This window comes from Echiichthys vipera, assembly GCF_963691815.1.
Source record: "Echiichthys vipera genome assembly, chromosome: 15".
Classification (NCBI taxonomy): domain Eukaryota; kingdom Metazoa; phylum Chordata; class Actinopteri; order Perciformes; family Trachinidae; genus Echiichthys; species Echiichthys vipera.
Genome location: NC_139840.1, coordinates 874,292 through 901,830, shown reverse-complemented (window position 1 = coordinate 901,830; position 27,539 = coordinate 874,292). Strand labels below are relative to the sequence as shown.

The window sequence follows — 27,539 nt, the reverse complement described above, 5'->3', positions numbered from 1 at the left end:
CTAGGAGCATAAACGTGTGCTACAGTGTCCTCTAGGAGCATAAACGTGTGCTAAAGTGTCCTCTAGGAGCATAAACGTGTGCTAAAGTGTCCTCTAGGAGCATAAACATGTGCTAAAGTGTCCTCTAGGAGCATAAACGTGTGCTAAAGTGTCCTCTAGGAGCCTAAACGTGTGCTAAAGTGTCCTCTAGGAGCATAAACGTGTGCTAAAGTGTCCTCTAGGAGCCTAAACGTGTGTTAAAGTGTCCTCTAGGAGCATAAACGTGTGCTAAAGTGTCCTCTAGGAGCATAAACGTGTGTTAAAGTGTCCTCTAGGAGCATAAACGTGTGCTAAAGTGTCCTCTAGGAGCCTAAACGTGTGTTAAAGTGTCCTCTAGGAGCATAAACGTGTGTTAAAGTGTCCTCTAGGAGCATAAACGTGTGCTAAAGTGTCCTCTAGGAGCCTAAATGTGTGCTAAAGTGTCCTCTAGGAGCATAAACGTGTGCTAAAGTGTCCTCTAGGAGCATAAACGTGTGTTAAAGTGTAGGAGCATAAACGTGTGTTAAAGTGTCCTCTAGGAGCCTAAACGTGTGTTAAAGTGTCCTCTAGGAGCATAAACGTGTGTTAAAGTGTCCTCTAGGAGCCTAAACGTGTGTTAAAGTGTCTTCTAGGAGCCTAAACGTGTGCTAAAGTGTCCTCTAGGAGCATAAACCTGCGCTAAAGTGTCCTCTAGGAGCATAAACGTGTGTTAAAGTGTCCTCTAGGAGCATAAACGTGTGCTAAAGTGAACTCTAGGAGCATAAACGTGTGTTAAAGTGAACTCTAGGAGCCTAAACGTGTGCTAAAGTGTCCTCTAGGAGCATAAACCTGCGCTAAAGTGTCCTCTAGGAGCATAAACGTGTGTTAAAGTGAACTCTAGGAGCCTAAACGTGTGCTAAAGTGTCCTCTAGGAGCATAAACGTGTGCTAAAGTGAACTCTAGGAGCCTAAACGTGTGTTAAAGTGAAGGTGAGGGGCCTGGAGGGTCCAGACCCAGGCAGCAGAGGCTCTGGGGACGTGGAGCGTCTCCTCTCTGTGGGGGAAGGAGCCGGAGCTTGTGAGGGAGGTGGAGCTCCCAGTTAGATCTGGGGGGGCTCACCTCCACACACAGTCTGGATCTGGACCCGTGCTCCTGGATAGGGGCTGGACCCTGGTCTTCTCTGGAGGGGCCCAGGGTGTGAGGGGCCGGGCGGGTGTGGGGAGACTCTCAAACCCCCGGCTGAGCGCCGCGGTGTTGGAGTTCACCCCGGTGGACCAGAGGGTGGCCTCCTTACGCCTGCGGGTGGTGGGGGGGGGACTCTGACTGTTGTTGGTGCAGATGCAGCGAACAGCAGTTCAGAGTCTGGGGCCTTCTTGGAGACCCTGAATGGAGTCCTGCATGGGGCTCCAGTAGGGGACTCCAGAGTCCTGCTGGGAGACTTCAACGCCCACGTGGGCAACGATGGAGACACCTGGAGAGGCTGATTGGGAGGAACGGCCTCCCTGATCTAAACCCCAGCGTCTGGTGTTAGACTGGTGTGCTGGTCCTGGATCCTCTTTAACAAACACCATGTTGGAACAGAAGGAGGCTCAGAAGTGGACCTGGTTCCAGAGCACACTAGGCCAAAGGTCCAGGATCCAGTCTGTGATGGTCTCATCTGATCTGAGGCCGGATGTTTTGGACACTCGGGTGAAGAGAGGGGCAGAGCTGTCAGCTGATCACCATCTGGGGATGAGTGGGTCAGAGGACGGGGAAGGTTCTGGACACACCGGGTAAACCCAAACCAGTAGTGCGGGTGAACTGGGACCGTCTGGAGGAGGCCCCTGTCCCAGAGACCTTCACCTCACACCTCCGGAGGAGCTTTTCTGGCGTCCCTGTGGAGGTCGGGGGCATCGAACCGGAGCGGGCGATGTTCAAAGCTTCCACTGCTGAAGCTGCAGCGGTGAGCTGTGGCCTCAAGGTCTCAGGGGCCTCAAGGGGCGGGGACCCTGGACCACCGTGGTGGACCCCGGGGGTCAGGGGTCCCCCTGAAGAAGGAGGCCTTCAGGATCTGGTCTCCCAGAAGACTCCGGAGGTGGTTCTGAGGTCCCCACAGGTCTGAAGGGCTGCAGCCTCTGCTGGGTCAGAGGCAAAGCAGCGGGTGTGGGAGGAGTTCACAGAAGTCCTGGAGAAGGACTTTGGGGGGCACCGAGGTGCTTCTGGACCACCATTCAGCACCTCAGGAGGGGGACACGGGGAACCGTCCAAGCTGTTCACAGTAAGGACGGGACGCTGGTGACCTCAGCTGATGAGGTCATGGGGCGGTGGAAGGACTCTGAGGAAGTCCTGAATCCGACCAACACGCCCTCTTTTGTAGAGGCAGAGCTGGAGGCTGATGGGGATCATCGTCACACCGACACTAACCCGGGTTCACACCGACACTAACCCGGGTTCACACCGACACTAACCCGGGTTTACACCGACACTAACCCGGGTTCACACCGACACTAACCTGGGTTTACACTGAGACTAACCCGGGTTCACACCGACACTAACCCTTGCTTACACGACACTTACCTGGGTTTACATCGACACTAACCCGGGTTCACACAGACACTAACCCGGGTTCACACCGACACTAACCCGGGTTCACACCGACACTAACCCGGGTTCACACCGACACTAACCCGGGTTCACACCGTCACTAACCCGGGTTTACACAGACACTAACCCGGGTTCACACCGACACTAACCCGGGTTTACACAGACACTAACCCGGGTTCACACAGACACTAACCCGGGTTTACACAGACACTAACCCGGGTTCACACTGACACTGACCCGGGTTTACACCGACACTAACCCGGGTTTACACTGACACTAACCTGGGTTCACACCGTCACTAACCCGGGCTTACACAGACACTAACCCGGGTTCACACCGACACTAACCCGGGTTCACACCGACACTAACCCGGGTTCACACCGACACTAACCCGGGTTCACACCGACACTAACCTGGGTTTACACCAACACTAACCCGGGTTCACACCGACACTAACCTGGGTTTACACCGACACTAACCCGGGTTCACACCGACACTAACCCGGGTTTACACCGACACTAACCCGGGTTTACACCGACACTAACCCGGGTTTACATCGACACTAACCCGGGTTTACACTGAGACTAACCCGTGTTCACACCGACACTAACCCTTGCTTACACGACACTTACCTGGGTTTACACCGACACTAACCTGGGTTTACATCGACACTAACCCGGGTTTACACTGACACTAACCCGGGTTCACACTGACACTAACCCGGGTTCACACCGTCACTAACCCGGGTTTACACAGACACTAACCCAGGTTCACACCGACACTAACCCGGGTTTACACAGACACTAACCCGGGTTCACACAGACACTAACCCGGGTTTACACAGACACTAACCCGGGTTCACACTGACACTAACCCGGGTTTACACCGACACTAACCCTGGTTTACACTGACACTAACCCGGGTTCACACCGTCACTAACCCGGGTTTACACAGACACTAACCCGGGTTCACACCGACACTAACCCGGGTTCACACCGACACTAACCCGGGTTCACACCGTCACTAACCCGGGTTTACACAGACACTAACCCGGGTTCACACCGACACTAACCCGGGTTTACACCGACACTAACCCGGGTTCACACTGACACTAACCCACCCGGGTTCACACCGGCACTAACCCGGGTTCACAACGACACTAACCCGGGTTTACACCGACACTAACCCAGATTCACAATGACACTAACCCGGGTTTACACCGACACTAACCCGGGTTCACACTGACACTAACCCGGGTTCACACTGACACTAACCCGGGTTCACACGGACACTAACCCGGGTTCACACGGACACTAACCCGGGTTTACACTGAGACTAACCCGGGTTTACACCGACACTAACCCGGGTTTACACCGACACTAACCCGGGTTCACACCGACACTAACCCGGGTTTACACAGACACTAACCCGGGTTTACACAGACACTAACCCGGGTTCACACAGACACTAACCCGGGTTCACACCGACACTAACCCGGGTTTACACCGACACTAACCCGGGTTCACACCGACACTAACCCGGGTTTACACAGACACTAACCCGGGTTCACACAGACACTAACCCGGGTTCACACTGACACTAACCCGGGTTCACACCGACACTAACCCGGGTTCACACCGACAATAACCCGGGTTCACACTGACACTAACCCGGGTTTACACTGACACTAACCCGGGTTTACACCGACACTAACCCGGGTTTACACCGACACTAACCCGGGTTCACACCGACACTAACCTGGGTTTACACAGACACTAACCCGGGTTTACACCGACACTAACCCGGGTTCACACCGACACTAACCCGGGTTCACACCGACACTAACTTGGGTTTACACCGACACTAACCCGGGTTCACACCGACACTAACCTGGGTTTACACCGACACTAACCCGGGTTCACACCGACACTAACCCGGGTTCACACCGACACTAACCCGGGTTTACACCGACACTAACCCGGTTTTACATCGACACTAACCCGGGTTTACACTGAGACTAACCCGGGTTTACACCGACACTAACCCGGGTTCACACCGACACTAACCCGGGTTCTCACCGACACTAACCCGGGTTCACACCGACACTAACCCGGGTTTACACCGACACTAACCCGGGTTCACACTGGCACTAACCCGGGTTCACACCGACACTAACCCGGGTTCACACCGACACTAACCCGAGTTTACACCGACACTAACCCGGGTTCTCACCGACACTAACCCGGGTTTACACAGACACTAACCCGGGTTCACACAGACACTAACCCGGGTTTACACAGACACTAACCAGGGTTCACATCGACACTAACCCGGGTTCACGCTGACACACTAACCCGGGTTCACACAGACACTAACCCGGGTTCACTCTGACACTAACCCGGGTTCACACAGACACTAACCCGGGTTCACACAACACTAACCCGGGTTCACACTGGCACTAACCCGGGTTCACACCAACACTAACCCGGGTTCACACGACACTAACCCGGGTTTACACTGACACTAACCCGGGTTTACACCGACACTAACCCGGGTTCACACTGACACTAGCCCGGGTTCACACCGACACTAACCCGGGTTCACACGACACTAACCCGGGTTCACACCGACACTAACCCGGCTTCACACCGACACTAACCCGGGTTAGATTCAGCCATGATGACATGACGTCACTCTCTGCTCGAGCCGTCGACCGTTTCAGCACCACCCTGCTGGACAGCGACGACACAAACACACACACACACAAACACACACACACACACCCTCACACACACACAAACACACACACACACACACACACACACACACCCTCACACCCCCTCACACACACACGCCCTCACGCGCACTCACCGAACATATGGATGTGTCCCTTGGTGACGGGGTTGAAGCTGCCGCACGACAGCAGGATGACGTGTGTTTTGGTGTTTTCTGTCATGGTGTCGGTCTGTCGGTCGGTCCTCCGGTGTGTCCTGGTGCTGCCCCGGTCCGGTCCGGTCCCGGTCCGTCACAGTGTGCGTGTGTGTGTGTGTGTGTGTGCGTGTGTGTGTGTTCGCTGCAGAGGCAGAGGCGAGGTTCGGTCTGTGTCTGCGGCAGGAAGCTGCGTCACACTTAAAGAGACAGGCGCCTCCAGCGGCAGCAGCACACACACATGTGTACATATATATATGTATACATATATACATATATATATATATATGTATATATGTATACATATATATATATATATGTATATATGTATACATATATATATATATATATATATATATATATATATATATATATATATATATATATATATATATATATATATATATATGTATATGTATATTTGTAGTTCTTATTTTATTGTATATTTAATTAATTCATGTAGTTATTTATTTTCATTATTAATTGAACTAATTGATGGTTATTTATTATTTAATAATTTTAGTTATGTATTTTGATTTATTTATGTAGTTATTTATTTTTATTTTTAATTGAATTAATTTATGTAGCTATTTATTTTTTATTTATAATATAATTAGGTTATGTAGTTATTTATTTAAATTAAATTAATTCATGTAGTTATTTCTTTTAATTGACTTAATTCATGTAGTTATTTCTTTAGATTTTTTTATTTATTAATTTATAAAGATATTTATTTCTAATTGAATTAACGTGTGTATTTATGTGTATTTTTATTGAATCATGTATTTATTTATTTGTATTTTTAATTCATACAGTAATTGATTTTTAATTGAATTAACGTGTTTATTTCTTTGTATTTGATTAATATATAGAGTCATTAATATTTTTATTAAATAAATGTAGTTATTTATTTGTATTTGTCCCCTCTCCTCTCCCTGTGTGTGTATTTATTAATTTTTATTAATAAACGTAGTTATTTATTTAATTTGAATTTGTTTAATGTATGTATTTTTTTGTATTTGATTAATATATATAGTTATTTATTTGTAATTAAATATGTGTTATTATTTATTAGTGTTCGTCCCCCCTCCCCTCTCCCTGTGTGTATGTATTTATTTATTTTTTATTAATAAACGTAGTTATTTATTATTATTTTTAATAATAAATGTAATCATTTATTAGTATTTTTAATTAAATAAATGTATATATTTATTTAATTTTAATTTTTTTAATGAATGTATTTTTTTGTATGTGATTAACATATATAGTTATTTATTTTTAATTAAATATGTGTAATTATTCATTACTACCCCCCTCCCCTCCCCTCCTCGTGTGTGTGTGTAGTTATTTATTTTTATTAATAAACGTAGTTATTTATTATTATTTGTAATAATAAATGTAGTTATTTATTAGTATTTTTAATTAAATAAATGTATGTATTTATTTAATTTTAATTTGTTTAATGAATGTATTTATTTGTATGTGATTAACATATATAGTTATTTATTTTTTATTAATAAACGTAGTTATTTATTAGTATTTTTAATAATAAATGTAGTTATTTATTAGTATTTTTAATTAAATAAATGTATGTATTTATTTAATTTTAATTTGTTTAATGTATGTATTTATTTGTATGTGATTAATATATATAGTGATTTATTTTTAATTAAATAAATGTAGTTATTGCTCAGTTACCCCCCCCCCCCCCCCCACCCTGTCCTCCCCCCTCCCTCCCCGTGTGTGTGAGTGTCAGACAGAAACAACATGGCGGCTGCGGGATCGTTAGCCTCCGCTCCGGTCGTTGTCTGAACCTGACACAGACCCGACAGGATGAACCTCTGCGCTCAGTACTTACGGTAAGCTCGGCCCGGGGCCCGGTGCCGGTCCCCCGCGGCACTCCGGGGGAGTGACCGGGTGAAGCGAAACCCGGACATTTAGACCCGGACAGGTGAATTGTTTTGTTCGGTTGCTAACACGCTAAAGCTAACAGCTAAGCTAACATGCTAGCTTGATATATCAACAAACAGTCGATGCTAACCTCCTGACTGCGTCACATTGACTCGCGTTAACTCGGACTAACCTGCTGTTGGACTCGTTTTAAACTCATTTAGTGTTTGTTTGTGGATTTAAAGCTTAAATTTTACCGCCTCAGCTCGCGTCAGCCAGTGTGTTGTCGCTAGTTAGCTTTAGCTTGTCTCTGCGTATGTTAGCAGTAGCATTAGATGCTGTTCCATATCAGAGGTGATCTGTGGTAATTAATGAACATAAGCACCGGGCTCCAGACCCCGGGGCTGGGGTGGATTTAATCAGCTGTGTGTGTGTGTGTGTGTGTGTGTGTCTGCGCCGGGGGTTTAACTGTGCAGGCGGGGGTTAGCTGTTAGCAGTTAGCCGTTAGCTCCACCGGAGGGCTGTTTGTTTGTATTCAGGCGTGTTTGGATCCAGGGATTAGTCCGAGTCCGTCTCATCTGAAACCATCTGATTTGAGCTGATACGTGTTTTAATGAAGCGGCGGACCCGTGAGTGACAGCAGCTGTTAGCTGTTAGCTGTTAGCCGTTAGCTGTTAGCCGTTAGCCGTGCATCTGTCAGGGCAGCAGTGTGTCAGTAATGCTGTTGTCATGTATGAGCTCTGTTTGTGTGTTTGTGTGTTTGTGTTGCTGCTGATGCTCAAATAAAACCTGTTCAGTCAGGAAACACTGAGGAAAGCGAGGGTCATAATATTAATAACAATAATAATATTAATAATAAATAATAATAAGGTCAAATATTCCTTTATTAGTCTTTTTTACAGCAGCAAACTGTGTAGGAAACATATCAGAAGCATCAATAAGAAACAATAAAGTGTAGAAAAATATGAACAATATAAAACATAAGAATAACAAAAGCATATTTACAATATTTCTAAATGTTTTACATTTACACCACGGCACAGAGGAAATATTTGTATTGCACACTGAAGTATTTCACTTATATTATTATTTTAGTATTTTATTATAATAATAATAAACATATATAATCCAGCTTTACAAACAGCAACAATATAAACACTCAGTGTACTGTATATTTGGAAAAACAGAAATATAAAACAGTATATATATATATATTAAATATCAATTTACAACAGTAATATATTCAAAAGTACTTTAATAATGTTCAAAGTTCACATGAACAATGTTCACACAACAGTTCAGACAGTTTAACAGATGCAAAATACTATAATAGACTGTGTGTGTGTGTGTGTCTGTGTCTGTGTCTGTGTGTGTGTGTGTGTGTGTGTTTGTGTGTGTGTGTGTGTGTGTCTGTGTGTCTGTCTGTGTGTGTGTGTGTGTGTGTCTGTGTGTGTGTGTGTCTGTGTCTGTGTGTCTGTGTGTCTTTGTGTGTGTGTGTGACCCGTCTAACCTCCTCTTCTCTGTTTCCATCTGAGCAGACAGGCAGAGGCCCTGAAGGCTGACATGACAGGTACGTCTGCCCACCAGTGCACCTGCTTCATCTCACACACACACACGTCATTCTACACACACACACACACGTCATTCTACACATCTACACACACACACACGTCATTCTACACACTCGTCATTCTACACACACACACACACACACGTCACTCTACACACTCGTCCTGGAAAACACTTTTCCAGTCCTGGACGAGGATTCCACCATCGTCAGATTTTCTTCCTTTAGCGGACGATGAACACGTCAGACATGTTGAAGGTTCAGCTGCGTTCAGAATCATACTAACGTTCAGATGCTAGCGTTAGCTTTAAACACCACAGAAGAAGAACCGATGTCAGGGAAAGAGGTTGTTTATCCACAGACGCAGCGTCTCCGTCAGCTCCGTTCTCTAACTTGATCCAGTCGTCCTCGCCTACAGGAGTCTCCATCTGTCAGACTTTGACTCCGCCTCATTTCCTTTGATCAAAAAGGGCATGTATGTGACGTTGGGGGGAGGGGCGTAAGTCCATCTGAGTAACGTTTAATGGATTAGCAGCATTAGCTCCACCGCCCGGGAGCTAGGCTAAAAGAACACGCTGCGAGATAAACAGTAGTGAGAGTCAGTGTTGAGTCTTTGTTTTATTTTGAAACAGGAAGTGGATTTTCTCTGGAGGTCGCTCTGTAGAGTGAAGAGCAGCGACACAGTCCCACGCTCACAGACTGGAAAACACCCACAATCCTCCGCTGCTCCACATTAGCATTAGCATTAGCATCTAGTGTCTGTGTCAGAGACAGCAGGCTGGATTCAAGGCTATTTAATTAGCATAACAGAGCTAACGCTAACACGGAAAACCACCACACGAACGCACCCCCTCAGTTTTGTCATGGAGATATGACCCAGGCCCTGCTCTGTTATGAAACCTGCCCCTAGTGGACACTCAGAGAACTGACGCTGACCCAGCTTCCTGATTGGACCAAACAGGGAGCTGTGGGCGGGGCTTAGGTTGTTTTTTTTTCACGGCCAAATGACATAAAATCAGATCAGTGCGTAGATTAATGTGCTGATCCAACACTTTAGTTTTTATTTTATAGAGTTTAAACACAAACACACACAAATTCATTCATTTCTTAATTAAATGTCACTTATGTCAGTTTTGTGGATTTTTATGAACCTTCCAGCCGTCACAGGGTTCCTCACAGACACCGCGCTCTTTGAGTCCGCCTGTTTGAATCCTCATGCTGCTTCCCCTCCTGAGGTGGAGGGGAAGCACTGGTTTTAAAGGAAGGTGTAGTGGTGTGGGTGGAGCCTGAGGTGGAGCCTGAGGCCGCCACTCACAGCGTGTTTCCTCTGTGTGTGTTTTAGATTCGAAGCTGGGGGCGGCAGAGGTGTGGACGTCCCGGCAGGCCCTGCAGGATCTGTACCAGAAGATGCTGGTGACCGACCTGGAGTACGCTCTGGACAAGAAGGTGGAGCAAGACCTGTAAGCTGCTGCGCCGTCGCCCCACACGACGCCACCTCACCACCTCACCTCACTGACACCCCCTCACCCCATCACCTCCCTCCTCCTGCTGCTGCTGCTGACGCTTCCTCTCTGTCCCTGCAGGTGGAACCATGCTTTCAAGAACCAGATCACCACGCTGCAGAGCCAGGCCAAGAACCGGGCCAACCCCAACCGCAGCGAGGTCCAGGCCAACCTGTCGCTGTTCCTGGAGGCCGCCAGCGGTTTCTACACCCAGGTGAGACTCGGCAGGGTCACGCTCGCCATCGGTGTGCACGTGCAAGGAATACGACGCTTTACAGAGGTTATCGTCGGAGGTTGTTAGCGAAGGAGAAATCCTCTGAAGCCAAACTCAGAGGGGCGGCTTGTCACTCAAATAAACATGGCCAGTCCACCTTAAAGGTCTGCCACCTTAAGTTAGTGAGCCTGAGGTGCAGCTAGCTTCAGGGGCGTATTATTCGACCTGGACACGGCGCCGAGGCTCAGCCTAGCAGACATCAGTCCCAGGTTCTCTGTGTGATCTGGGTCTGTTGGATAACACCCTGACGTCCTGTGTGTGTGTGTGTGTGTGTGTGTGTGTGTGTGCAGCTGCTGCAGGAGCTGTGCACTGTGTTCAACGTGGACCTGCCCAGCCGCGTCAAGTCCTCTCAGCTCGGCATCATCAGCAATAAACAGAGCAGCGGCAGCGCCATCGTCACGCCGCAGCCCAGCTCCTGCTCCTACATCTGCCAGCACTGCCTGGTGCACCTGGGAGACATCGGTGACTGCGTCCTCCATCACACCTCTCTCTCATCGCTAACGCTTCTTTTGACTCGTCACTAAAGTCCTGTTTGTGTTTCAGCACGTTATCGGAACCAGACCAGCCAGGCCGAGTCCTACTACCGCCACGCCGCGCAGCTGGTCCCGTCAAACGGTGAGTGCACTGCAGGCTAGCCGTTCCCCCCGCTCCCAGTCTTTGTGCTAAATTGGGCCCGTTTATTAAAATCTGCACCGCTGTGAAGTCCAGTGAGACCGAAGTGTAATAATCTACTGAGTTCCAGCAGATGAGAGCGGCCATGTTTGTAGTGTGTGATGACGCCCCTCCTCCTCTGTGTCCTGCAGGTCAGCCGTACAACCAGCTGGCCATCCTGGCCTCCTCTAAGGGAGACCACCTCACCACCATCTTCTACTACTGCCGCAGCATCGCAGTCAAGTTCCCCTTCCCAGCAGCCTCCACCAACCTGCAGAAGGCTCTGTCCAAGGCCCTGGAGAGGTAACCGCGCCCTGCACGCCGCTCTTTAACCTCCTCCTTTACAGGAACACTTCAACCATCTGCATCCAGCGTTGTATGTTTAGAAACCATTATGGGAGTTGTTGTTTTCAAATCACAAGCTCCATAAAGTCCCTTTCCTCCTCTTCTCTGCCACGAAGGCACCGAATTAGAAATGTGTGTTACATTTCCACTCCAGACACAGTTCATCTCTTCAGTCCGGCCTGTGGTCGTTTATTTAACACCAGAGAAAAAGGATCTGAGGTGAACTTTGTTCCCTCTGAGATCAAATGAAGGTTTCTGCAGGTTTGTAATACCCTGCGTCCTCTCTCTGTGTGTGCGTCTGTGTGTGTGTGTGTGTGTGTGTGTGTGTGTGTCTGTGTGCGTGCGTGTGTGTGTGTGCAGCCGTGACGAGGTGAAAACCAAGTGGAGTGTGTCAGATTTCATCAGGGCCTTCATCAAGTTTCACGGTCACGTCTACCTGAGCAAGAGTCTGGACAAGCTGGACGCTCTGAGGGAGAAGCTGGAGGAGCAGTTTCAGGTGAGGCTCTGGTTCCTGCACCGCCACAGGAGAGTGTTATAGGGTCATGATTATTCACCTGTGTGTGTGTGTGTGTGTGTGTGTGTGAGCAGAGGCTGATCCTGCAGAAGGCCTTCAGCTCTCAGCAGCTCGTCCACATCACCGTCATCAACCTGTTTGAGCTCCATCACCTCAGAGACCTGACGGCCGACGGAGGCGAGCAGAACTACAGCGGAGAGGAGCAGATCAGCTGGTTCCAGCTGCTGGGACTCTTCAGTGAGACACACACACACACACACACACACGCGCACGCTGATCCATTAATGGAGGAAATGATCCACAGATTAATCCATTAATATTAATTAGGGATGCCTCCGTCCCGTGCCCCAGCGCATTTCACGGCTAAAGTCTGGTTCCTTTGACCAGTGTCACGCTGGTCAAAGTGGCACGCTTGCCGTCCACGGCCCGTTTGGGAGAGGTGGGCTTTAGTAAAGCACGTTTGCACGTGTACGAGCACGAGCGTGCGCACGTGTACGAGCACGAGGCCTACGGCGGTTCTGAGGTCATTTCCTGTGCGCCTGTTGGGACAGTGGGATGGCGCCCTTAATCCAACGAACCTCATCCGACTTTTCCATCGTCACATGAGTCTGTTTTAAACTGATATTTGGACTCTGAGAGCACGGCTCGTGTGTGTGGATGTAGTTTAGGGCTCGACTGTAAAGACAGGTCATTGAGGATTATTGTTGTTGTCCCATCCACTATAAACAAACAATGTCACACAGACACATCCTGAATAACCGATCACAAACGTGGTTCCTGCTGACCGCTGTCTGACTTCCTGTCCCCTCAGTGTCCTTCCTGGGCGTCATGTGCGGCCGCGCTCTGCTCAACAAGAACCGCGGTGAGGAGATCATGGGGGAGTGTCCTCTGCCGGCCATCAAAGTGTCTCTGGACTGGCTCCGGCTGAGACCTGGAGTCTTCCACGAGGCCGCTGTGGACCAGAGGCAGCAGTAAGTCTTTAGTCCTGTGGCTCAGACGTCGGGCAGTGCAGGGGAACGTTAGATCAGATTTATCGTGCTTGAACGTCTTGCTTAAATACCTTTTTCTCTCTGATAAATCTTTATATTATCTCAGTGTCGTTCCTTCATCTCAGTGGCACAGCTGAGCGTCTGTTACTGATGATGCTGCACGTTGAAAACATTTCTCCTTCTGTGACGTCGTCCTGAAACCTGCTGCAGTAAAGACTTCCTGGTTGGACTCAGCGGTGTTTTCTCGCTCTCAGCTCCTGAAGCTGTTGCTCGTTACACTACACACATCATGTCGTGTCCCCGACCAGGAAGTCTTTGAGAATGAAGCAATCCAGCTTTACAGGGACATGAAAAGAAAATACGATTTACTTTGAAACACCTGAATTATTATTTAGTTTGAATAATAGGCAACAAACACACTGCCACGCCTCTTTTTAATGTATTTTTAGAGTGTAACTCTAGAGTAAAATCCTTCTCCAGGGTCTTTCTCTGCACTTTAATCCTCAGTAACCATGGAGACAGTTTTTATTAAGGTAGAAATCCAGGAGAGATGCTAACAGCCGGACGTGGCTAACAGTGGTTAGCTCGGGGCAGCACAGTGAAGGCATTCAAGGGTCTTTTTTAACCACTAATGCTGCTGAAAATAACACAAACCTCTGCAGCAGCATGAGAAGAGTCCCTACACACACAACAAAGCAGCAATGGGCTCCTTCCACTGTAATGGACTTTACTATGAGAGGAGCTGGTACAGGGGCCAGTAGGTAAGTCTTTAAAACACTCTTTAATAAACTCTGGCTTCACTAACTACGCTGTTGCTGCTTTGTTGTGTGTGTAGGGACTCTTCTCATGCTGCTGCAGAGGTTTGCTGTTATTTTCAGCAGCATTAGTGGTTAAAAAAGACCTTTGAATGCCTTCACCGTGCTGCCCCGAGCTAACCACTGTTAGCCACGTCCGGCTGTTAGCATCTCTCCTGGATTTCTTTTATATTTTCATACATTTGAGGAAGTAACGTGGGCGAGCAGTGAAATCCCTAAGAATCCTGTTTATGCTTCCATAAAATAATGTAATCACTAATGTTTCACTGTTGGACCGACTGAGCAGCAGCATCAGTGAGAGACGTCCTCACGAGAGGACGGAGCCGTGAGGGAGGGACAGGAAGTGTAACTGTTGTCTTCCTCTCCTCAGTGTCTGGCCCTGGCTCGTGTCCATCCTCAACAGTTTCCAGCCCAAAGAGGAGGACGTGTCCTGCTCCTCAGGTAGGGTGCTTCCCCTGTCCCTTCACAATAAAAGCCTCTCCTCTCCGTGCTGTAGCGCTGCAGTGACAGTGTGTTTGTCTCCTCCGCAGTGACGCCTCTGCCAGAGGAGTTTGAGCTGCAGGGTTTCCTGGCGCTGCGTCCCGCTCTGAGGTACGCCGCTCCTCCTTTCAGACTGGTCTCATTATTCAGACTGCTGCAGTTACTGCTAACATGCACAAGTGTGTGTAGTTAAAGAGCTCCACACCGTCACAAACCACCAGCAGAGGGAGCTCTAATCCAGTTACAGTGTTAGACATTCAAAGTACAGAAACTCAGACACAGACGACGACACACGACCTGTAGGGAGTAAGTTCGTCCAGCTAACGGGGATCCTAGAAACAAAGGGAGACATGTAAAGGTCCTGGAGTAGCGAGCGCGTCCGTACAGGGTGAAAAAGTGTTAAAACATGTTCACAGACGTCTTAAAAGCCTTTCTGGATCTAAAATAAAGGCCTTAAAACGTCTTAGACTCAGTAAAAATGTTATATCCCGGCCTTAAATACACAACTCAAAGGTCTTGAGTATGTCGGGGCAGGAAAATTTAATGTTATATTTTTCTTTTGCTCTGTTGAGGAGCAGCTGCTCATTTAAATGGTTCTCTGCGATGATGGGTCCGTGCAAATTTAGTGAGTTGGCTGAAAGACGTCCGCGTCTGTTCCCAACCAAGACGAGGCATTCTGTGTGAAACCACCTTCAGGCTCGGTCCATAGGGGTTGAGGCGGTCGAGAGCCACGGGCAGACCGGCGTCATGCGAGCGTTTTGATCCCAGCGCCTCAGACAGACGTGTCCTGAGAGCTGCGTTCGGTGTGACACCAACACTGAAATCAGAGCTTCTGTGGATTTTAAACACAGTGTTAAAGCGTGACTGAGGGGACAGGAGATGTTCCCTGACTCACGCGTCACAAGTGCGTTTACTTCTGCAAAGGACAGTTTGACTCGTTTGGACTAGCTCCTTTCATCTGAAGCTAATCTGTAGGTAAAAGCAGATTTAAATGAGTTTCCATGAGTGACTCAGGCTTTGTTGGGTTGTAACACAGCGAATCCCCCGACTATCGTTAGTGTTTTTCAGCCTTATGTTCGTTCAAGGTGCATTAAAAAAGGTCTGAAGAAGTCATAACTGTAAAACCTGAACCTGCAGATCAGGTTTCAGCACGGACACACGTCATCAGAGCGTCTGTAGAGGACGAATGTGTCCGTGTGTCTGTAGTGAATGTGTCCGTGTGTCTGTAGTGATGAATGTGTCTGTGTGTCTGTAGTGATGAATGTGTCCGTGTGTCTGTAGAGGATGTGTCCGTGTGTCTGTAGTGATGAATGTGTCCGTGTGTCTGTAGATGAATGTGTCCGTGTGTCTGTAGATGAATGTGTTCGTGTGTCTGTAGATGAATGTGTCCGTGTGTCTGTAGATGAATGTGTCCGTGTGTCTGTAGATGAATGTGTCCGTGTGTCTGTAGAGGATGTGTCCGTGTGTCTGTAGATGAATGTGTCCGTGTGTCTGTAGTGAATGTGTCCGTGTGTCTGTAGATGAATGTGTCCGTGTGTCTGTAGATGAATGTGTCCGTGTGTCTGTAGAGGACGTGTCCGTGTGTCTGTAGTGATGAATGTGTCCGTGTGTCTGTAGATGAATGTGTCCGTGTGTCTGTAGATGAATGTGTCCGTGTGTCTGTAGATGAATGTGTCCGTGTGTCTGTAGTGATGAATGTGTCCGTGTGTCTGTAGATGAATGTGTCCGTGTGTCTGTAGATGAATGTGTCCGTGTGTCTGTAGATGAATGTGTCTGTGTGTCTGTAGATGAATGTGTCCGTGTGTCTGTAGATGAATGTGTCCGTGTGTCTGTAGTGATGAATGTGTCCGTGTGTCTGTAGATGAATGTGTCCGTGTGTCTGTAGTGATGAATGTGTCCGTGTGTCTGTAGATGAATGTGTCCGTGTGTCTGTAGATGAATGTGTCCGTGTGTCTGTAGTGAATGTGTCCGTGTGTCTGTAGATGAATGTGTCCGTGTGTCTGTAGTGAATGTGTCCGTGTGTCTGTAGATGAATGTGTCCGTGTGTCTGTAGTGATGAATGTGTCCGTGTGTCTGTAGATGAATGTGTCCGTGTGTCTGTAGATGAATGTGTCCGTGTGTCTGTAGATGAATGTGTCCGTGTGTCTGTAGATGAATGTGTCCGTGTGTCTGTAGATGAATGTGTCTGTGTGTCTGTAGATGAATGTGTCCGTGTGTCTGTAGTGATGAATGTGTCTGTGTCTGTAGATGAATGTGTCCATGTGTCTGTAGTGATGAATGTGTCCGTGTGTCTGTAGAGGTTGTGTCCGTGTGTCTGTAGAGGTTGTGTCCGTGTGTCTGTAGTGGACGGTTGTCTCCCTGTCTTCATGTGTTGTCGTGTTTCAGGTCCCTGGACTTCACTAAAGGTCACCAGGGCATCCTGGTGGACAGGGACGGCCTGCCGGTCCACGATCGACACCAGAGACTCATCGGTTTGGGCAAATGGGTTTCCGACAACCAGCCGAGGTGAGGCGTCCTGGAAGGTCCTGGTTTGACCTCGTCTGAGTCCACTGATGCTTAAGGTTCTGTGTCCGTGTCCTCTCTCCAGGCTGATCCAGTGCAGAGCGAGCGAAGACGGCGTCCTCGTCTTCCTCACTGACATTCCAGAGCAGGCCATCGAGGAGCCGCAGGAGAAGGAGGCGCCGGTGCTGCAGGAGTCGTCCAACGCCGAGCAGACGCCCAACGACGGCGGCAACTCCGGCCTCAAGTCGGTGCTGTCGGCGGGGAAGACGCAGAGCTCGTGGCCCGACAGCAGCGACCGGCCCGTCGTCACCTTCAAGGAGAACATCAAACCCCGAGAGCAGAGCCGCGAGCCCACGCGGAGCCACCACCTGAAGGACAGCGGCAAGGAGCGCCGAGACTTCAGCAAAGGCAACGGGGCGGCTGGGAAAGGCGAGCTGAAGAGGGACGCCAAGAGGAAGAGCGAGCTGAAGAAAGCTGCTCACGAGAAAACCAGTGACGCCGGAAAACAGGTAGAAAATACCGTTTTATTTCTCTGACGCTTTGTTCTCGATAGCAGCGCTCCCTCTCCTCGTTTACTCTCTAGCTCGCTCTACACTCTCTCTCTCTTTGCCTTGTTTTGAGTCTTTGTTCTGAACTGGACGTTAGAGGACCGTAATAGACGAATCCCGGAGCCGTTGTGTGTTTGACGTTGTGTGTGTCTCGTCTCCTGGTGCAGGTGAAGGCGCAGACGGAGCTGAGGAAGACTCCGGTGTCTGAGGCCAAGAAGGCTCCTGTCACTCAAACTCAGACCACCTGCTCCTCCCAGTTCATCCCCATCCATCACCCTGGAGCCTTCCCCCCGCTGCCCAGCCGACCTGGTACACACACACACACACACACACACACACACACACACACACACACACACACACACACACACACACACACACACACACACACACATGCACACACACACACACACACACACACCCTGTTTTCTGAATCCTGTTGTGACTGAAAGCTCGCTCCTGATTGGTTCCTGTGCAGGTTTCCCCCCCTCAGCCTATGTGATCCCTCCCCCGGTGGCGTTCCCGGGGCTCCAGGTGAACCCGGGCTTCACCTTCTCCACCGGCGTGTCCGTCCCCGGACCTTTCCTCCAGCCGGGTGTCCACACCCAGGGCGGCTCCCAAGCTGGGAAGCAGTCCCACATTCCCTACAGTCAGCAGAGGCCCTCTGGTCCCGGTCCCGGTCAGGTGCCGGGGTCCTCGGGCCCGGGCCCCTCCCAGGGCCAGCAGCCCCAGGGCCTACAGCAGGCGGTGCAGCTGCAGGTGCAGGCGATGAGCCAGCAGCAGCAGTCTCCAACCAAACCAGTCCAGCAGGTCGGGATGGGCAAGAGTCCACCACACCACCCGGGTCTGCAGCAGGTCAGTGGGCTCAACTCAACATGTATTTATAAAACACATTTAAAGGACAACCTTAGAGCGCCCTCCCACTGTGCGTGCGTCCCGTGCCCCGTGCTTTAGGGTCCTTGTCCCCCCCTCCAGGCCCGTTTGTACTCACACTACCTGGGCCTCGGAGAATGCTTCTTGCTGCCTATACGTCATCACGCCGTAACACGTCACACGCATTGATGACGTCATGGCGATGCGTGGCTTTGTTTCCAGATCTTTCCGTAGACCTCGGAGTTTTTGTGCGTCTTGTCGACTGTTTTTGAATCTTTTCATCGACCAAATCTGCAGTAAACACTCCACCTCCGCATCACACCAACGTGAACCTTTCACCGCCATTGTTGGAAATGTCCGCGCATGGCCCCTCCTTCTTTTTTCTATGTCCCAACAGGCGCACAGGAAATGACCTCAGAACCGCCGTAGGCCTCGTGCTCGTACACGTGCACACACTCGTGCTCGTACACGTGCAAACGTGCTTTACTAAAGCCCACCTCTCCCAAACGGGCCGTGGACGGCAAGCGTGCCGCTCCTAGACGTGGTACGGTTGCACTCACACTGGTCAAAGGAACCAGACTTTAGCCGTGACATGTGCTGGGGCACGGGACGGAGGCACAGTGGGAGGGCGCCCTTAAAATCATCCATGTGTGAACCTCATTCAGAAAGTTCAGCTCAGGTGGAACTGCACCTATCTCTAATCTATAAACATCAGGACGTAACAAGCGTGTTTGAAATAAAGCCCTCCTTTCCTGGGTTCTTGTGAGGTGCAAAGACCGTGTCCCGTCCCCCTCTCATTGACCACGTCTGTGTGTGGTTCCAGCAGTACATGCAGGTCCAGGATCAGCCGGCTCAGATGTGGAACCAGGCTCAGGCTGCTCTGCAGAAGATCCCTCCCATGCAGATGTCCCTGAAGCAGCCCCAGCAGCAGCAGCAGCAGCAGGCCTTCTACATGGCGGCTCAGGACCCTCTGAAGCTGTACGAGCACCAGCTGCAGGCGTCCCAGCAGCCGCCGCCGCCGCTCTCCAACATGGACAAGAAGCTCAAGTACCCCAACGTCAAGATGCAGGACTTCTACGCGGAGCCGTGGTTCAGGATGGGCGACGGTCTGGCCGGGGACAGGATGAAGATGCTTCCTCCTGGAGGCATGTGCCCGGAGCAGGACGGCCCCGCCGGGCCCCGGGGACCACCGTTTGAGGTGAGCGCCCCCCAGGTGACGGTGTGAGAGGAGGGGAGGTCCTGTCCTGCTGCGCTCTGTCTCTGTGCCGCTCTCGGCCTTTTCCTGCTTCGTTTGTTTCCCTCTTGGTCGTTTTCACTTTGAGTCAGGCTGAATTTAAAAGTTTTATTATTTAAATACTTTAATAACTAAAAAGACGTGGACGTTCCTGAACATCAAACATCTGTGATCTGCTGCTGTTTGAGGAGACGCAAAACCGACAAACACAGTTACTTCCTGTGAACTCTTCACAATAAAAGTCCCCTCGTTTATTAAAAGCTTTGATTGTGAAGCAGCTAAATCCGGAAATGCTGGGTTTTCATTCAACGGTGCGCTAACGTCAGGGTTCAGGACGGTCCGGCTCAGAGAACATACGTTTAATTAGTGAACAGCTAAACACAACAGCTTCACTATGAAACATACAAATATAATAAACACAGCTGCAGTTCTCCAATAAATCACATCCTTGGCAGCTGCAGCGTTGACTCTGGTTCTGGCATTTGTCCGTTCTGAATTCAAAGGTCGCGGTTGTTGAAAATGTCGGAGCTGGTTTGAACAGCTTGGTTTCTGTCACAGAAACAGTGACAGTAACCATGGTAACACCTGGATGGAGCCTTTTTAAGTGCGTGTGCATGTTCATAATTGACCTGGAACCTGAACTTCTCCCACACTTGGGATTTGAGCAACAGGGGGACGTCTGCGAGCTCCGGTTTCATTTAGTCGTTAGGCACAAAGTTTGATCCATAGCCACAGGTGCGTGTTGCGACTACGCCTCGTCCCGCCAGAGGCTAAACAGTCCGGGGGGAACTCTGACAAAACAAGACTATACACTCACGCCACTTTATTAGGTACACCTGTCCACCTGCTCGTTAACGCACATTTGTAATGAGCCAATCACGTGGCAGTAGCTCAGGGCCATCAGGCACGTAGAACTCCAGATCCAAGAACCAGTGAGCAGCAGTTCTGTGGCGCAAACGCCTCATTTTAGCCAGAGGACAGAGGTGACTCCTTATTAAGCAGCAGGTGTGCCTAATAAAGTGGCCGCTGAGTGAACATCCATCATATTAACGCGTGTGCGCCACATTTACGGTCCCCAGTCCACCTCTGTGCCTGTACCTCTGTGACGTTTCGGTGCGAACACTGAATGTGAGTGTATCGTTACACCCTTAGTTTCCATCAGCAGGACCTTTAGTGTCGGGTCGCTCTGAAGAAAGTGTCCGGAGCGAACCAGAACTTCTGCTGAAGGAAACCTGAGGCGGTGGAGTCGAACCGTGCTGTGTAAAAACCCTGTAAAAGGTTTATGAGCGAGCGCTGAACGACTCTGATCTGTGTTCAGCTTTTAGCACAACCTTCCTTCTTTCACCTCAGTCTCACCGGCTCGCTCTCTTTCTTTCCCTCTCTCTTTTTATTGTTTTTACCCCTCTCTTCTTCTTCCTCCTCCTCCTCCTCCTCTTCTTGCTTCCTCTCTCAGCAGGACAACAAGCGCTCGCCTCTTCTCCCTCCTGACCTGTTAAAAACTCTAGCAGATTTTGAGGAGGAGGAGGAGCTGGTCTTTTCTAAGCCTGCTGATTTCTTCCAGGCCTTGGCCGGCCCTCTTAGCTCGGCTCCTGGACCGAACATATTTGTATGTAGCCCGTCTTCCTCCTTCACCCCCCCCCCCCCCCGCTCCATCCTGAAGCCTCCTCTTCACCGAGGAGCGCTCGTTCACATCATGTCATGTTTCATGTTGTCGTCATTGTTCACCAAACTCATTTGTTGTGAAAGTGAAATGTGAACTTCATGAGTCCGTTTAGTAACAACACATTTAGTTTTCAGCACTTACGTTCATCAGATAAGTCATAAAAAAGTAGGTTTTATTTAACTATTAAGGTAGAAATCCAGGAGAGATGCTAACAGGCGGACGTGGCTAACAGTGGTTAGCTCGGGGCTTTTTTAAAATAACAGCAAACCTCTGCAGCAGCATGAGAAGAGTCCCTACACACGACACGACGGCTTATTTGATGTTTGTAAGTGCTGAAAAAGACCATTACGCCAGAATTACACTTTGAAGTCTAGATGGCGGGGCTGTGACGAGCCCCCAAGTCAGCCGAACTCAGGGACCTGCAGGTAGAGTAAGGGGTAACGGTCTGGGGTAGAGGGGGCCAAGACTGTTAAAGGACCCTTAAAAAATTTGATCGATTGGCAAAAATCGGCCTGAAGATGTAAAAAAACCCAAAACAAACCCTGATCAGTAATATTCATCAGTTTCAGACAGATGTCCTGAATGCAACACAAAACACAACACATGACTGCATGAACCCACCGTCCCCGTCACTCCTCACCTCCGCTTCAAACCATTAAAGAGAGCCATCCCCTCTCCCCACAGAGGACATTTAAGAGTGTTTGATATCCAGGCAGGTGGTTCCACCAGGAGATCCAGTATGATTCCACCCTCCGCATGATTTAACGCTCCGCTCATGTTGTCGTTCTGTCAGTGTTCATGTGACGCTTGTTAAAGACGAATCCCTCCATCTCTGCGGTGGCGTCTCCTCCGGTCTGAGGCTCCTGAACGGGAGCCGTCATCAGAAGTGAACCTTTTCTCCAACGTCACAAACCTTTACGTCATGAAGAGAGCTGAGATTATTTCCCGCCATCACTGATGAACTCACACACCTGACGTTTACATCCTGCTCATCAGGTTTCCCTGGTTACAGCAACTTAGGTTATATTTCACAATAACAGCACACTGAGTTAATTAACTGTGTGTGACCACGGCAGCCTTGATAGATGCGTCTAACGTGAGCTATCTTAGCACTGTTACCTCTGTGAATATTCTGGATCCACTTCTGGAGAACAACTGCACGCCCAGGGGATCCATGTAGACCGTACGGCCTCAGACAGGGGCGCTCTTCATGAGGTAAAGGTTTGAATCCCTGTAGACCGTACGGCCTCAGACAGGGGCGCTCTTCATGAGGTAAAGGTTTAAATCCGCGTAGACCGTACGGCCTCAGACATGGGCGCTCTTCATGAGGTAACGGTTTGAATCCGCGTAGACCGTACAGCCTCAGACTGGAGGGAGACGCCACCGCAGAGATGGAGAAACACACCAACGGCTCCTGGACTCGTCTTTATTCTGGAGCCCTTTTACAGTGAAACCCCAGCATGTTGAGTTCAGTGCTTGATCTTTACTCACAAAGATTCAACAACTGAACAAAGATTCACATACACGTCTGCTGTCATGCTGCTCCTTCACAATAAAAGTCCTGGAGCTTTTATTGTGAAACAGCTGCAGGTGCATGATGAGTGCAGCAGATGAATCTGAATATAAGTTTGTAAGTAGATGAGATTGAAACGAGTCGTGTTGACGTGTCCTTGGTCTCTGCAGCTGCCGAACCAGACCAGGATGGAGAGCGGCCCCGAGGTCGTCAGCCAATCGTCTTCTCTCATGCCCATGTCGGGCTTCCCCATGCAGGTCAGACCCTTCACCTGCAAACACACACGTCTGAGGAGTTAGCCAGGGGTTAGCCAGGGATTAGCCACACCTGCAGCTTCATAAATGTCAATGTTTCCAGGGATTAAAGTCGGAAGATGGTGACAAAGTTAAAATATCCTAAAGTCTTGTGACGTGCTGTCAGACGTAATGTCTTCATGTCTTCGTGTTTTCAGGAGTACAACCAGAACAGCATCTTCAGTCAGGCCTACGGCAAGAACCTGCCGCCCAGCTCCAAGCCCGACGCTCCCATGATGCACCAGGAGCCGTCCCTGTACTCGCTGTTTGAGGGGACTCCCTGGTCCCCCTCCCTCCCTGCCAGCTCAGGTACGTCCCCCCGGCTCAGGAGAACGTGGGTTTTGTTTATCTTCAGTAAACGTGGCTCTGGTGCTAAGCTGCGTTCTGATTGGCAGATCACTCCACCCCGGCCAGCCAATCCCCTCACTCCTCCAACCCCAGCAGCCTGCCGTCCTCCCCCCCTACACACAACCACGGAGCCATGCCCTTCTCTAACTTCGGGCCCATAGGCACTCCGGACAGCCGGGACCGCAGGGTGATGGACCGCTGGAAGGCCGACAAGACTGGTAAGGATCCAGAGGGTACGGGGGTTCAAGAGGATTGAGAGGGTTCAGGGGTTCAGAGGTTCTAGAGGATCAAGAGGGTTCAGGGGTTCTAGAGCATCCAGAGGGTTCAAGGGTTCAGGGGTTCTAGAGGATCCAGAGGGTACAGGGATTCGAGAGGATCCAGAGGGTTCAAGGGTTCTGGAGTATCTAGAGGGTTCAGCGGTTCAAGAGGATCCAGAGGTTTCAGGGGTTCAAGAGGATCCAGAGGGTTCAGGGGTTCAAGAGGATCCAGAGGGTTCAGGGGTTCTCAAGGGTCGAGAGGCTTCACTGGTTCTAGAGGATCAAGAGAGTTTAGGGGTTCTAGATGGTCAGAGGATTCAAGGCTCTAGACAATCCAGAGGGTTCAAGGGTTCTATATGATCTAGGGGGTTAACAGGGTCCAGGGGTTCTAGAAGAACCACAGAGTTTGGAGGATCCAAAGGGTTCAGGGGTTCTTTTAGGGTTCAAGGGTTCGAGAGCATCCAGGGGGGTTCAGAGGACAGTTTAGATGCCTAGATTCAGATCTGAAGTCAGAGTTCAAAAACGAGCTCCAGGGTAGTCCAGGGGGTCCGGGGTGGTCCAGGGGGATCCGGAGTGGTCCAGGGGGATCCGGAGTGGTCCAGGGGGTCCGGGGTTACAGAGATAAACTCATCCGTGGCGTGTTGTCCTGCAGGACCAGTCAGCGGGTTCGGACTGGACTACCTGCCGGCTGCAGCCTCCTCCGCAGCTTCAGACACCAGCTGGCACCAGGCGGGGCCCACCGGCAGCTCCTGGACCAATCAGGAGTCTCCGATGGAGGAGTCGTCCTCCACCGTGCTGCTCGACAGCCTCAAGGTCACTTTCACGGTTTTAACTTCTCAGAAGCTGCATGAATCTGCCGTCAGCTGATCTAGAGATTTACCAACAGCGAGACGCGTCATCGTAAATATGATGCCGACCAATCACGGTCCGTCTCCGTCTCTGTCCAGGTCACTGCCGGAGTCGCTGAATAACAATAGTTTGAGTTCAAATGTATTTATTTAAATAAACCTGTGAGATCTGGTTTTCGAGGGGGTCCAGACCTAAGAAGGATCAACGACACATTAAAGATTCTCATGAAAACGTCGAGTTATAACAACGTTTAATCATCTGCAAAGAAATAAACTGAGTCCATTTAACAAAACCAGGCACGAGGCAAGAACCTTAGACCTGAGACCTGAGACCTGAGACCTGAGACCAGAGACCAGAGACCAGAGACCAGAGACCAGAGACCAGAGACCAGAGACCAGAGACCTGAGACCTGAGACCTGAGACCTGAGACCTGAGACCTGAGACCTGAGACCAGAGACCAGAGACCAGAGACCAGAGACCAGAGACCAGAGACCAGAGACCAGAGACCTGAGACCTGAGACCTGAGACCTGAGACCTGAGACCTGAGACCTGAGACCTGAGACCTGAGACCTGAGACCTGAGACCTTAGACCTGAGACCTGAGACCTGAGACCTTAGACCTTAGACCTGAGACCTGAGACCTTAGACCTGAGACCTTAGACCTGAGACCAGAGACCAGAGACCAGAGACCAGAGACCTGAGACCTGAGACCTGAGACCTTAGACCTTAGACCTTAGACCTTAGACCTGAGACCTGAGACCTTAGACCTGAGACCTTAGACCTTAGACCTGAGACCTTAGACCTGAGACCTTAGACCTGAGACCTTAGACCTGAGACCTGAGACCTTAGACCTGAGACCTGAGACCTGAGACCTGAGACCTGAGACCTGAGACCTTAGACCTGAGACCTGAGACCTTAGACCTGAGACCTTAGACCTTAGACCTGAGACCTTAGACCTTAGACCTGAGACCTGAGACCTTAGACCTTAGACCTTAGACCTTAGACCTGAGACCTGAGACCTGAGACCAGCAGCTGAACCGGTCCAGTCGGCCGGAGCCTAAAACAGAAAAACAAAGGGAACAAAAACTAGAGTTGGTTAGAAAGATATTCTGACGTGTGAGGAATCAGAACCTGCTGAAGGTTTCAAATAAAAACATTATATTAAAGTAAATACCAGTGTAAACGCCGTCTTACCTTTAGTCAGAGCCGGCTGAGTCTGTTGCAGGCTGTGGTAAGAGCAGAAAGGTCTGATCCGTCAGCGTTTGGATAAACTACATCACCGTCGTCCATAAGTGGGAGTATCCGTTGATTAACAGGGCGCGGTTCAATGAGGAGAGACCGGAACGGACTCTGCGTAAAACCTGATCCATATGAAGTGAGAGAGTCTGTTCAAACACCTCGGGATTTAAAACTTTCATGTTCATGTAATGAAGTTCAAGTGTGACGTCAGTTCATTTCTAAAGAACCAGGTTTAGATTGCCTAAATATCACGCACCTGTCCACCTGCTCCTTAACGCACGTTTCTAATCATACGCAGTGTCATCAGCATAAAGTTGAACATGACATTTAACAAGACTTGATGGGAGGTCGTTTACAAAAGTATAAAAAAGGACGGGGTCCAGATTGAGACCCAACACACAGTTTTCTGCTGTGAAGGTCAAACAACAAGCAACAAGGTCGACAGAGTCAAAGGGTTCGTTACGTCGTGAGTAGAGCAGCAGAGAGTTCAGCTCTTTAGTTAAATTATCTTTTAAAAGACGATGACGATGGAACAGGTCATTGAAATCGCTCGTCTTTAACTGTTTGGGTCAAGTTGGTCCTGTCTTTGCGGAGTGGAGTGATGCGTGCACACGTCCAGGTAGGAGGTAACTCTCAGGTCAGGAGAAGCTCAGAGGAGTCTGACGTGGGGCTTCAGCCCTCGCCTGACGTCCTCTGACCCTCGTGCTAACGCTCTGCTCTCCCCTACAGTCCATCTGGTCGAGCTCCATGATGCAGCCGGGCCCGTCGGCGCTGGAGCAGCTCCTCCTGAAGCAGCAGCGAGGTCACGGCACCATGAACCCGCCTCACTGAACGGCCGGCCGAGGCGGCGCTTTGTGTCCGGACATCAACAAAAAACCACCAGGAGAAACCGGAGGGTAGAAAAAAACAGAAGTTTTGACGAAGACGAGCTCCAACTTAAAATGGGAAATTAAACCGGCGAGCAAAGGTGGAGGCTGGGGAGGCGACGCGAGCCCCCGACGAGGCTGAAACACCACCCCCCCACCGCCCTCGTCTGCCGAGGAGCGGTGACGCCCCTCCTGAACCGGAGGGCGCGGGATCTCTTCAACCGCGGTGCAAGCAAACGCGCCACGCCACCGCCGGGTGTCCTTCAACCCGCGGCAATCTGAGAAACATTTGAGGAACATAACCCCCCCACCACCACCGCCACCACCCCACCTCGCCACCACTGCCCCCCCTGCTTTTGGACGGACGCCACATCTCCGTAACGCCTCTCTCACCTGGTTCTCTTTCTTTGGAACCACATAAAAAAATAAACCGACCTCCTGGAAGTCTGCTCGGTGCGCTCGGAGCGCCCGTTTTTAGCGTCTCCGCCGCCGCAGACTGAACGGGGTCGTTTGTGAGAGGGCGAGGATGGTGTGGTGGTCGGGTTCGGGGGGGGTCAGGTGAAGCTCCAGGACTTTCTGATCTCTCCATTCATTTTCATAACTGTGGAGGAGGAGGAGGAGGAGGAGGAGGAGGAGGAGGAGGAGGCGGCGGCTCTCGTGGGTCGGATGAAGGAGGCGGTGACAGCTGTTTAAATATATGAGTAAATATATTTTGCCATAGTTGGACTTTAAGCGAGCTTTGTCTCTTAGCCGTGTTGTGAGAATCAGGACTGTAACCGCCGGGAGAGCCGGGGGCCCGGAGACGGACAGACGGAGGGAC

General features: G+C 50.0%; 2 protein-coding genes across 7 annotated transcripts in view; one reads left to right on the top strand and one right to left on the bottom strand.

Moving 5' to 3' along the window:
- nmnat2 (nicotinamide nucleotide adenylyltransferase 2) overlaps positions 1–5,629 on the bottom strand; it is a 14,705-nt gene extending 9,076 nt beyond the window's left edge. The window contains exon 1 of the mRNA XM_083927978.1: positions 5,452–5,629. Coding sequence (XP_083784104.1) covers positions 5,452–5,536 — 85 coding nt within the window. The 5' untranslated portion in view covers positions 5,537–5,629. The remainder of the gene's footprint in view (positions 1–5,451) is intronic.
- A 1,636-nt stretch (positions 5,630–7,265) lies between these two features.
- Positions 7,266–27,310, top strand: smg7 (SMG7 nonsense mediated mRNA decay factor). Of its 6 annotated transcripts, none has more exons than XM_083927866.1 (23): positions 7,266–7,367; positions 8,937–8,968; positions 10,308–10,425; positions 10,549–10,681; positions 11,032–11,203; positions 11,285–11,356; positions 11,545–11,695; positions 12,098–12,233; positions 12,326–12,488; positions 13,063–13,222; positions 14,426–14,496; positions 14,586–14,646; positions 16,921–17,040; positions 17,123–17,546; positions 17,753–17,894; positions 18,064–18,440; positions 19,285–19,656; positions 21,149–21,298; positions 23,039–23,125; positions 23,320–23,470; positions 23,557–23,727; positions 24,419–24,579; positions 26,583–27,310. In XM_083927866.1, exons 1-23 carry the CDS (start codon positions 7,342–7,344, stop codon positions 26,682–26,684), a joined length of 3,552 nt encoding a protein of 1,183 aa, XP_083783992.1. In that variant the 5' UTR covers positions 7,266–7,341; the 3' UTR covers positions 26,685–27,310. The 6 variants fall into 6 exon arrangements, with proteins under 6 accessions (XP_083783992.1, XP_083783991.1, XP_083783990.1 ...); XM_083927865.1 differs by having other exon boundaries at positions 21,146–21,298; XM_083927864.1 differs by having other exon boundaries at positions 19,282–19,656.
- Positions 27,311–27,539: the final 229 nt, after the last annotated feature.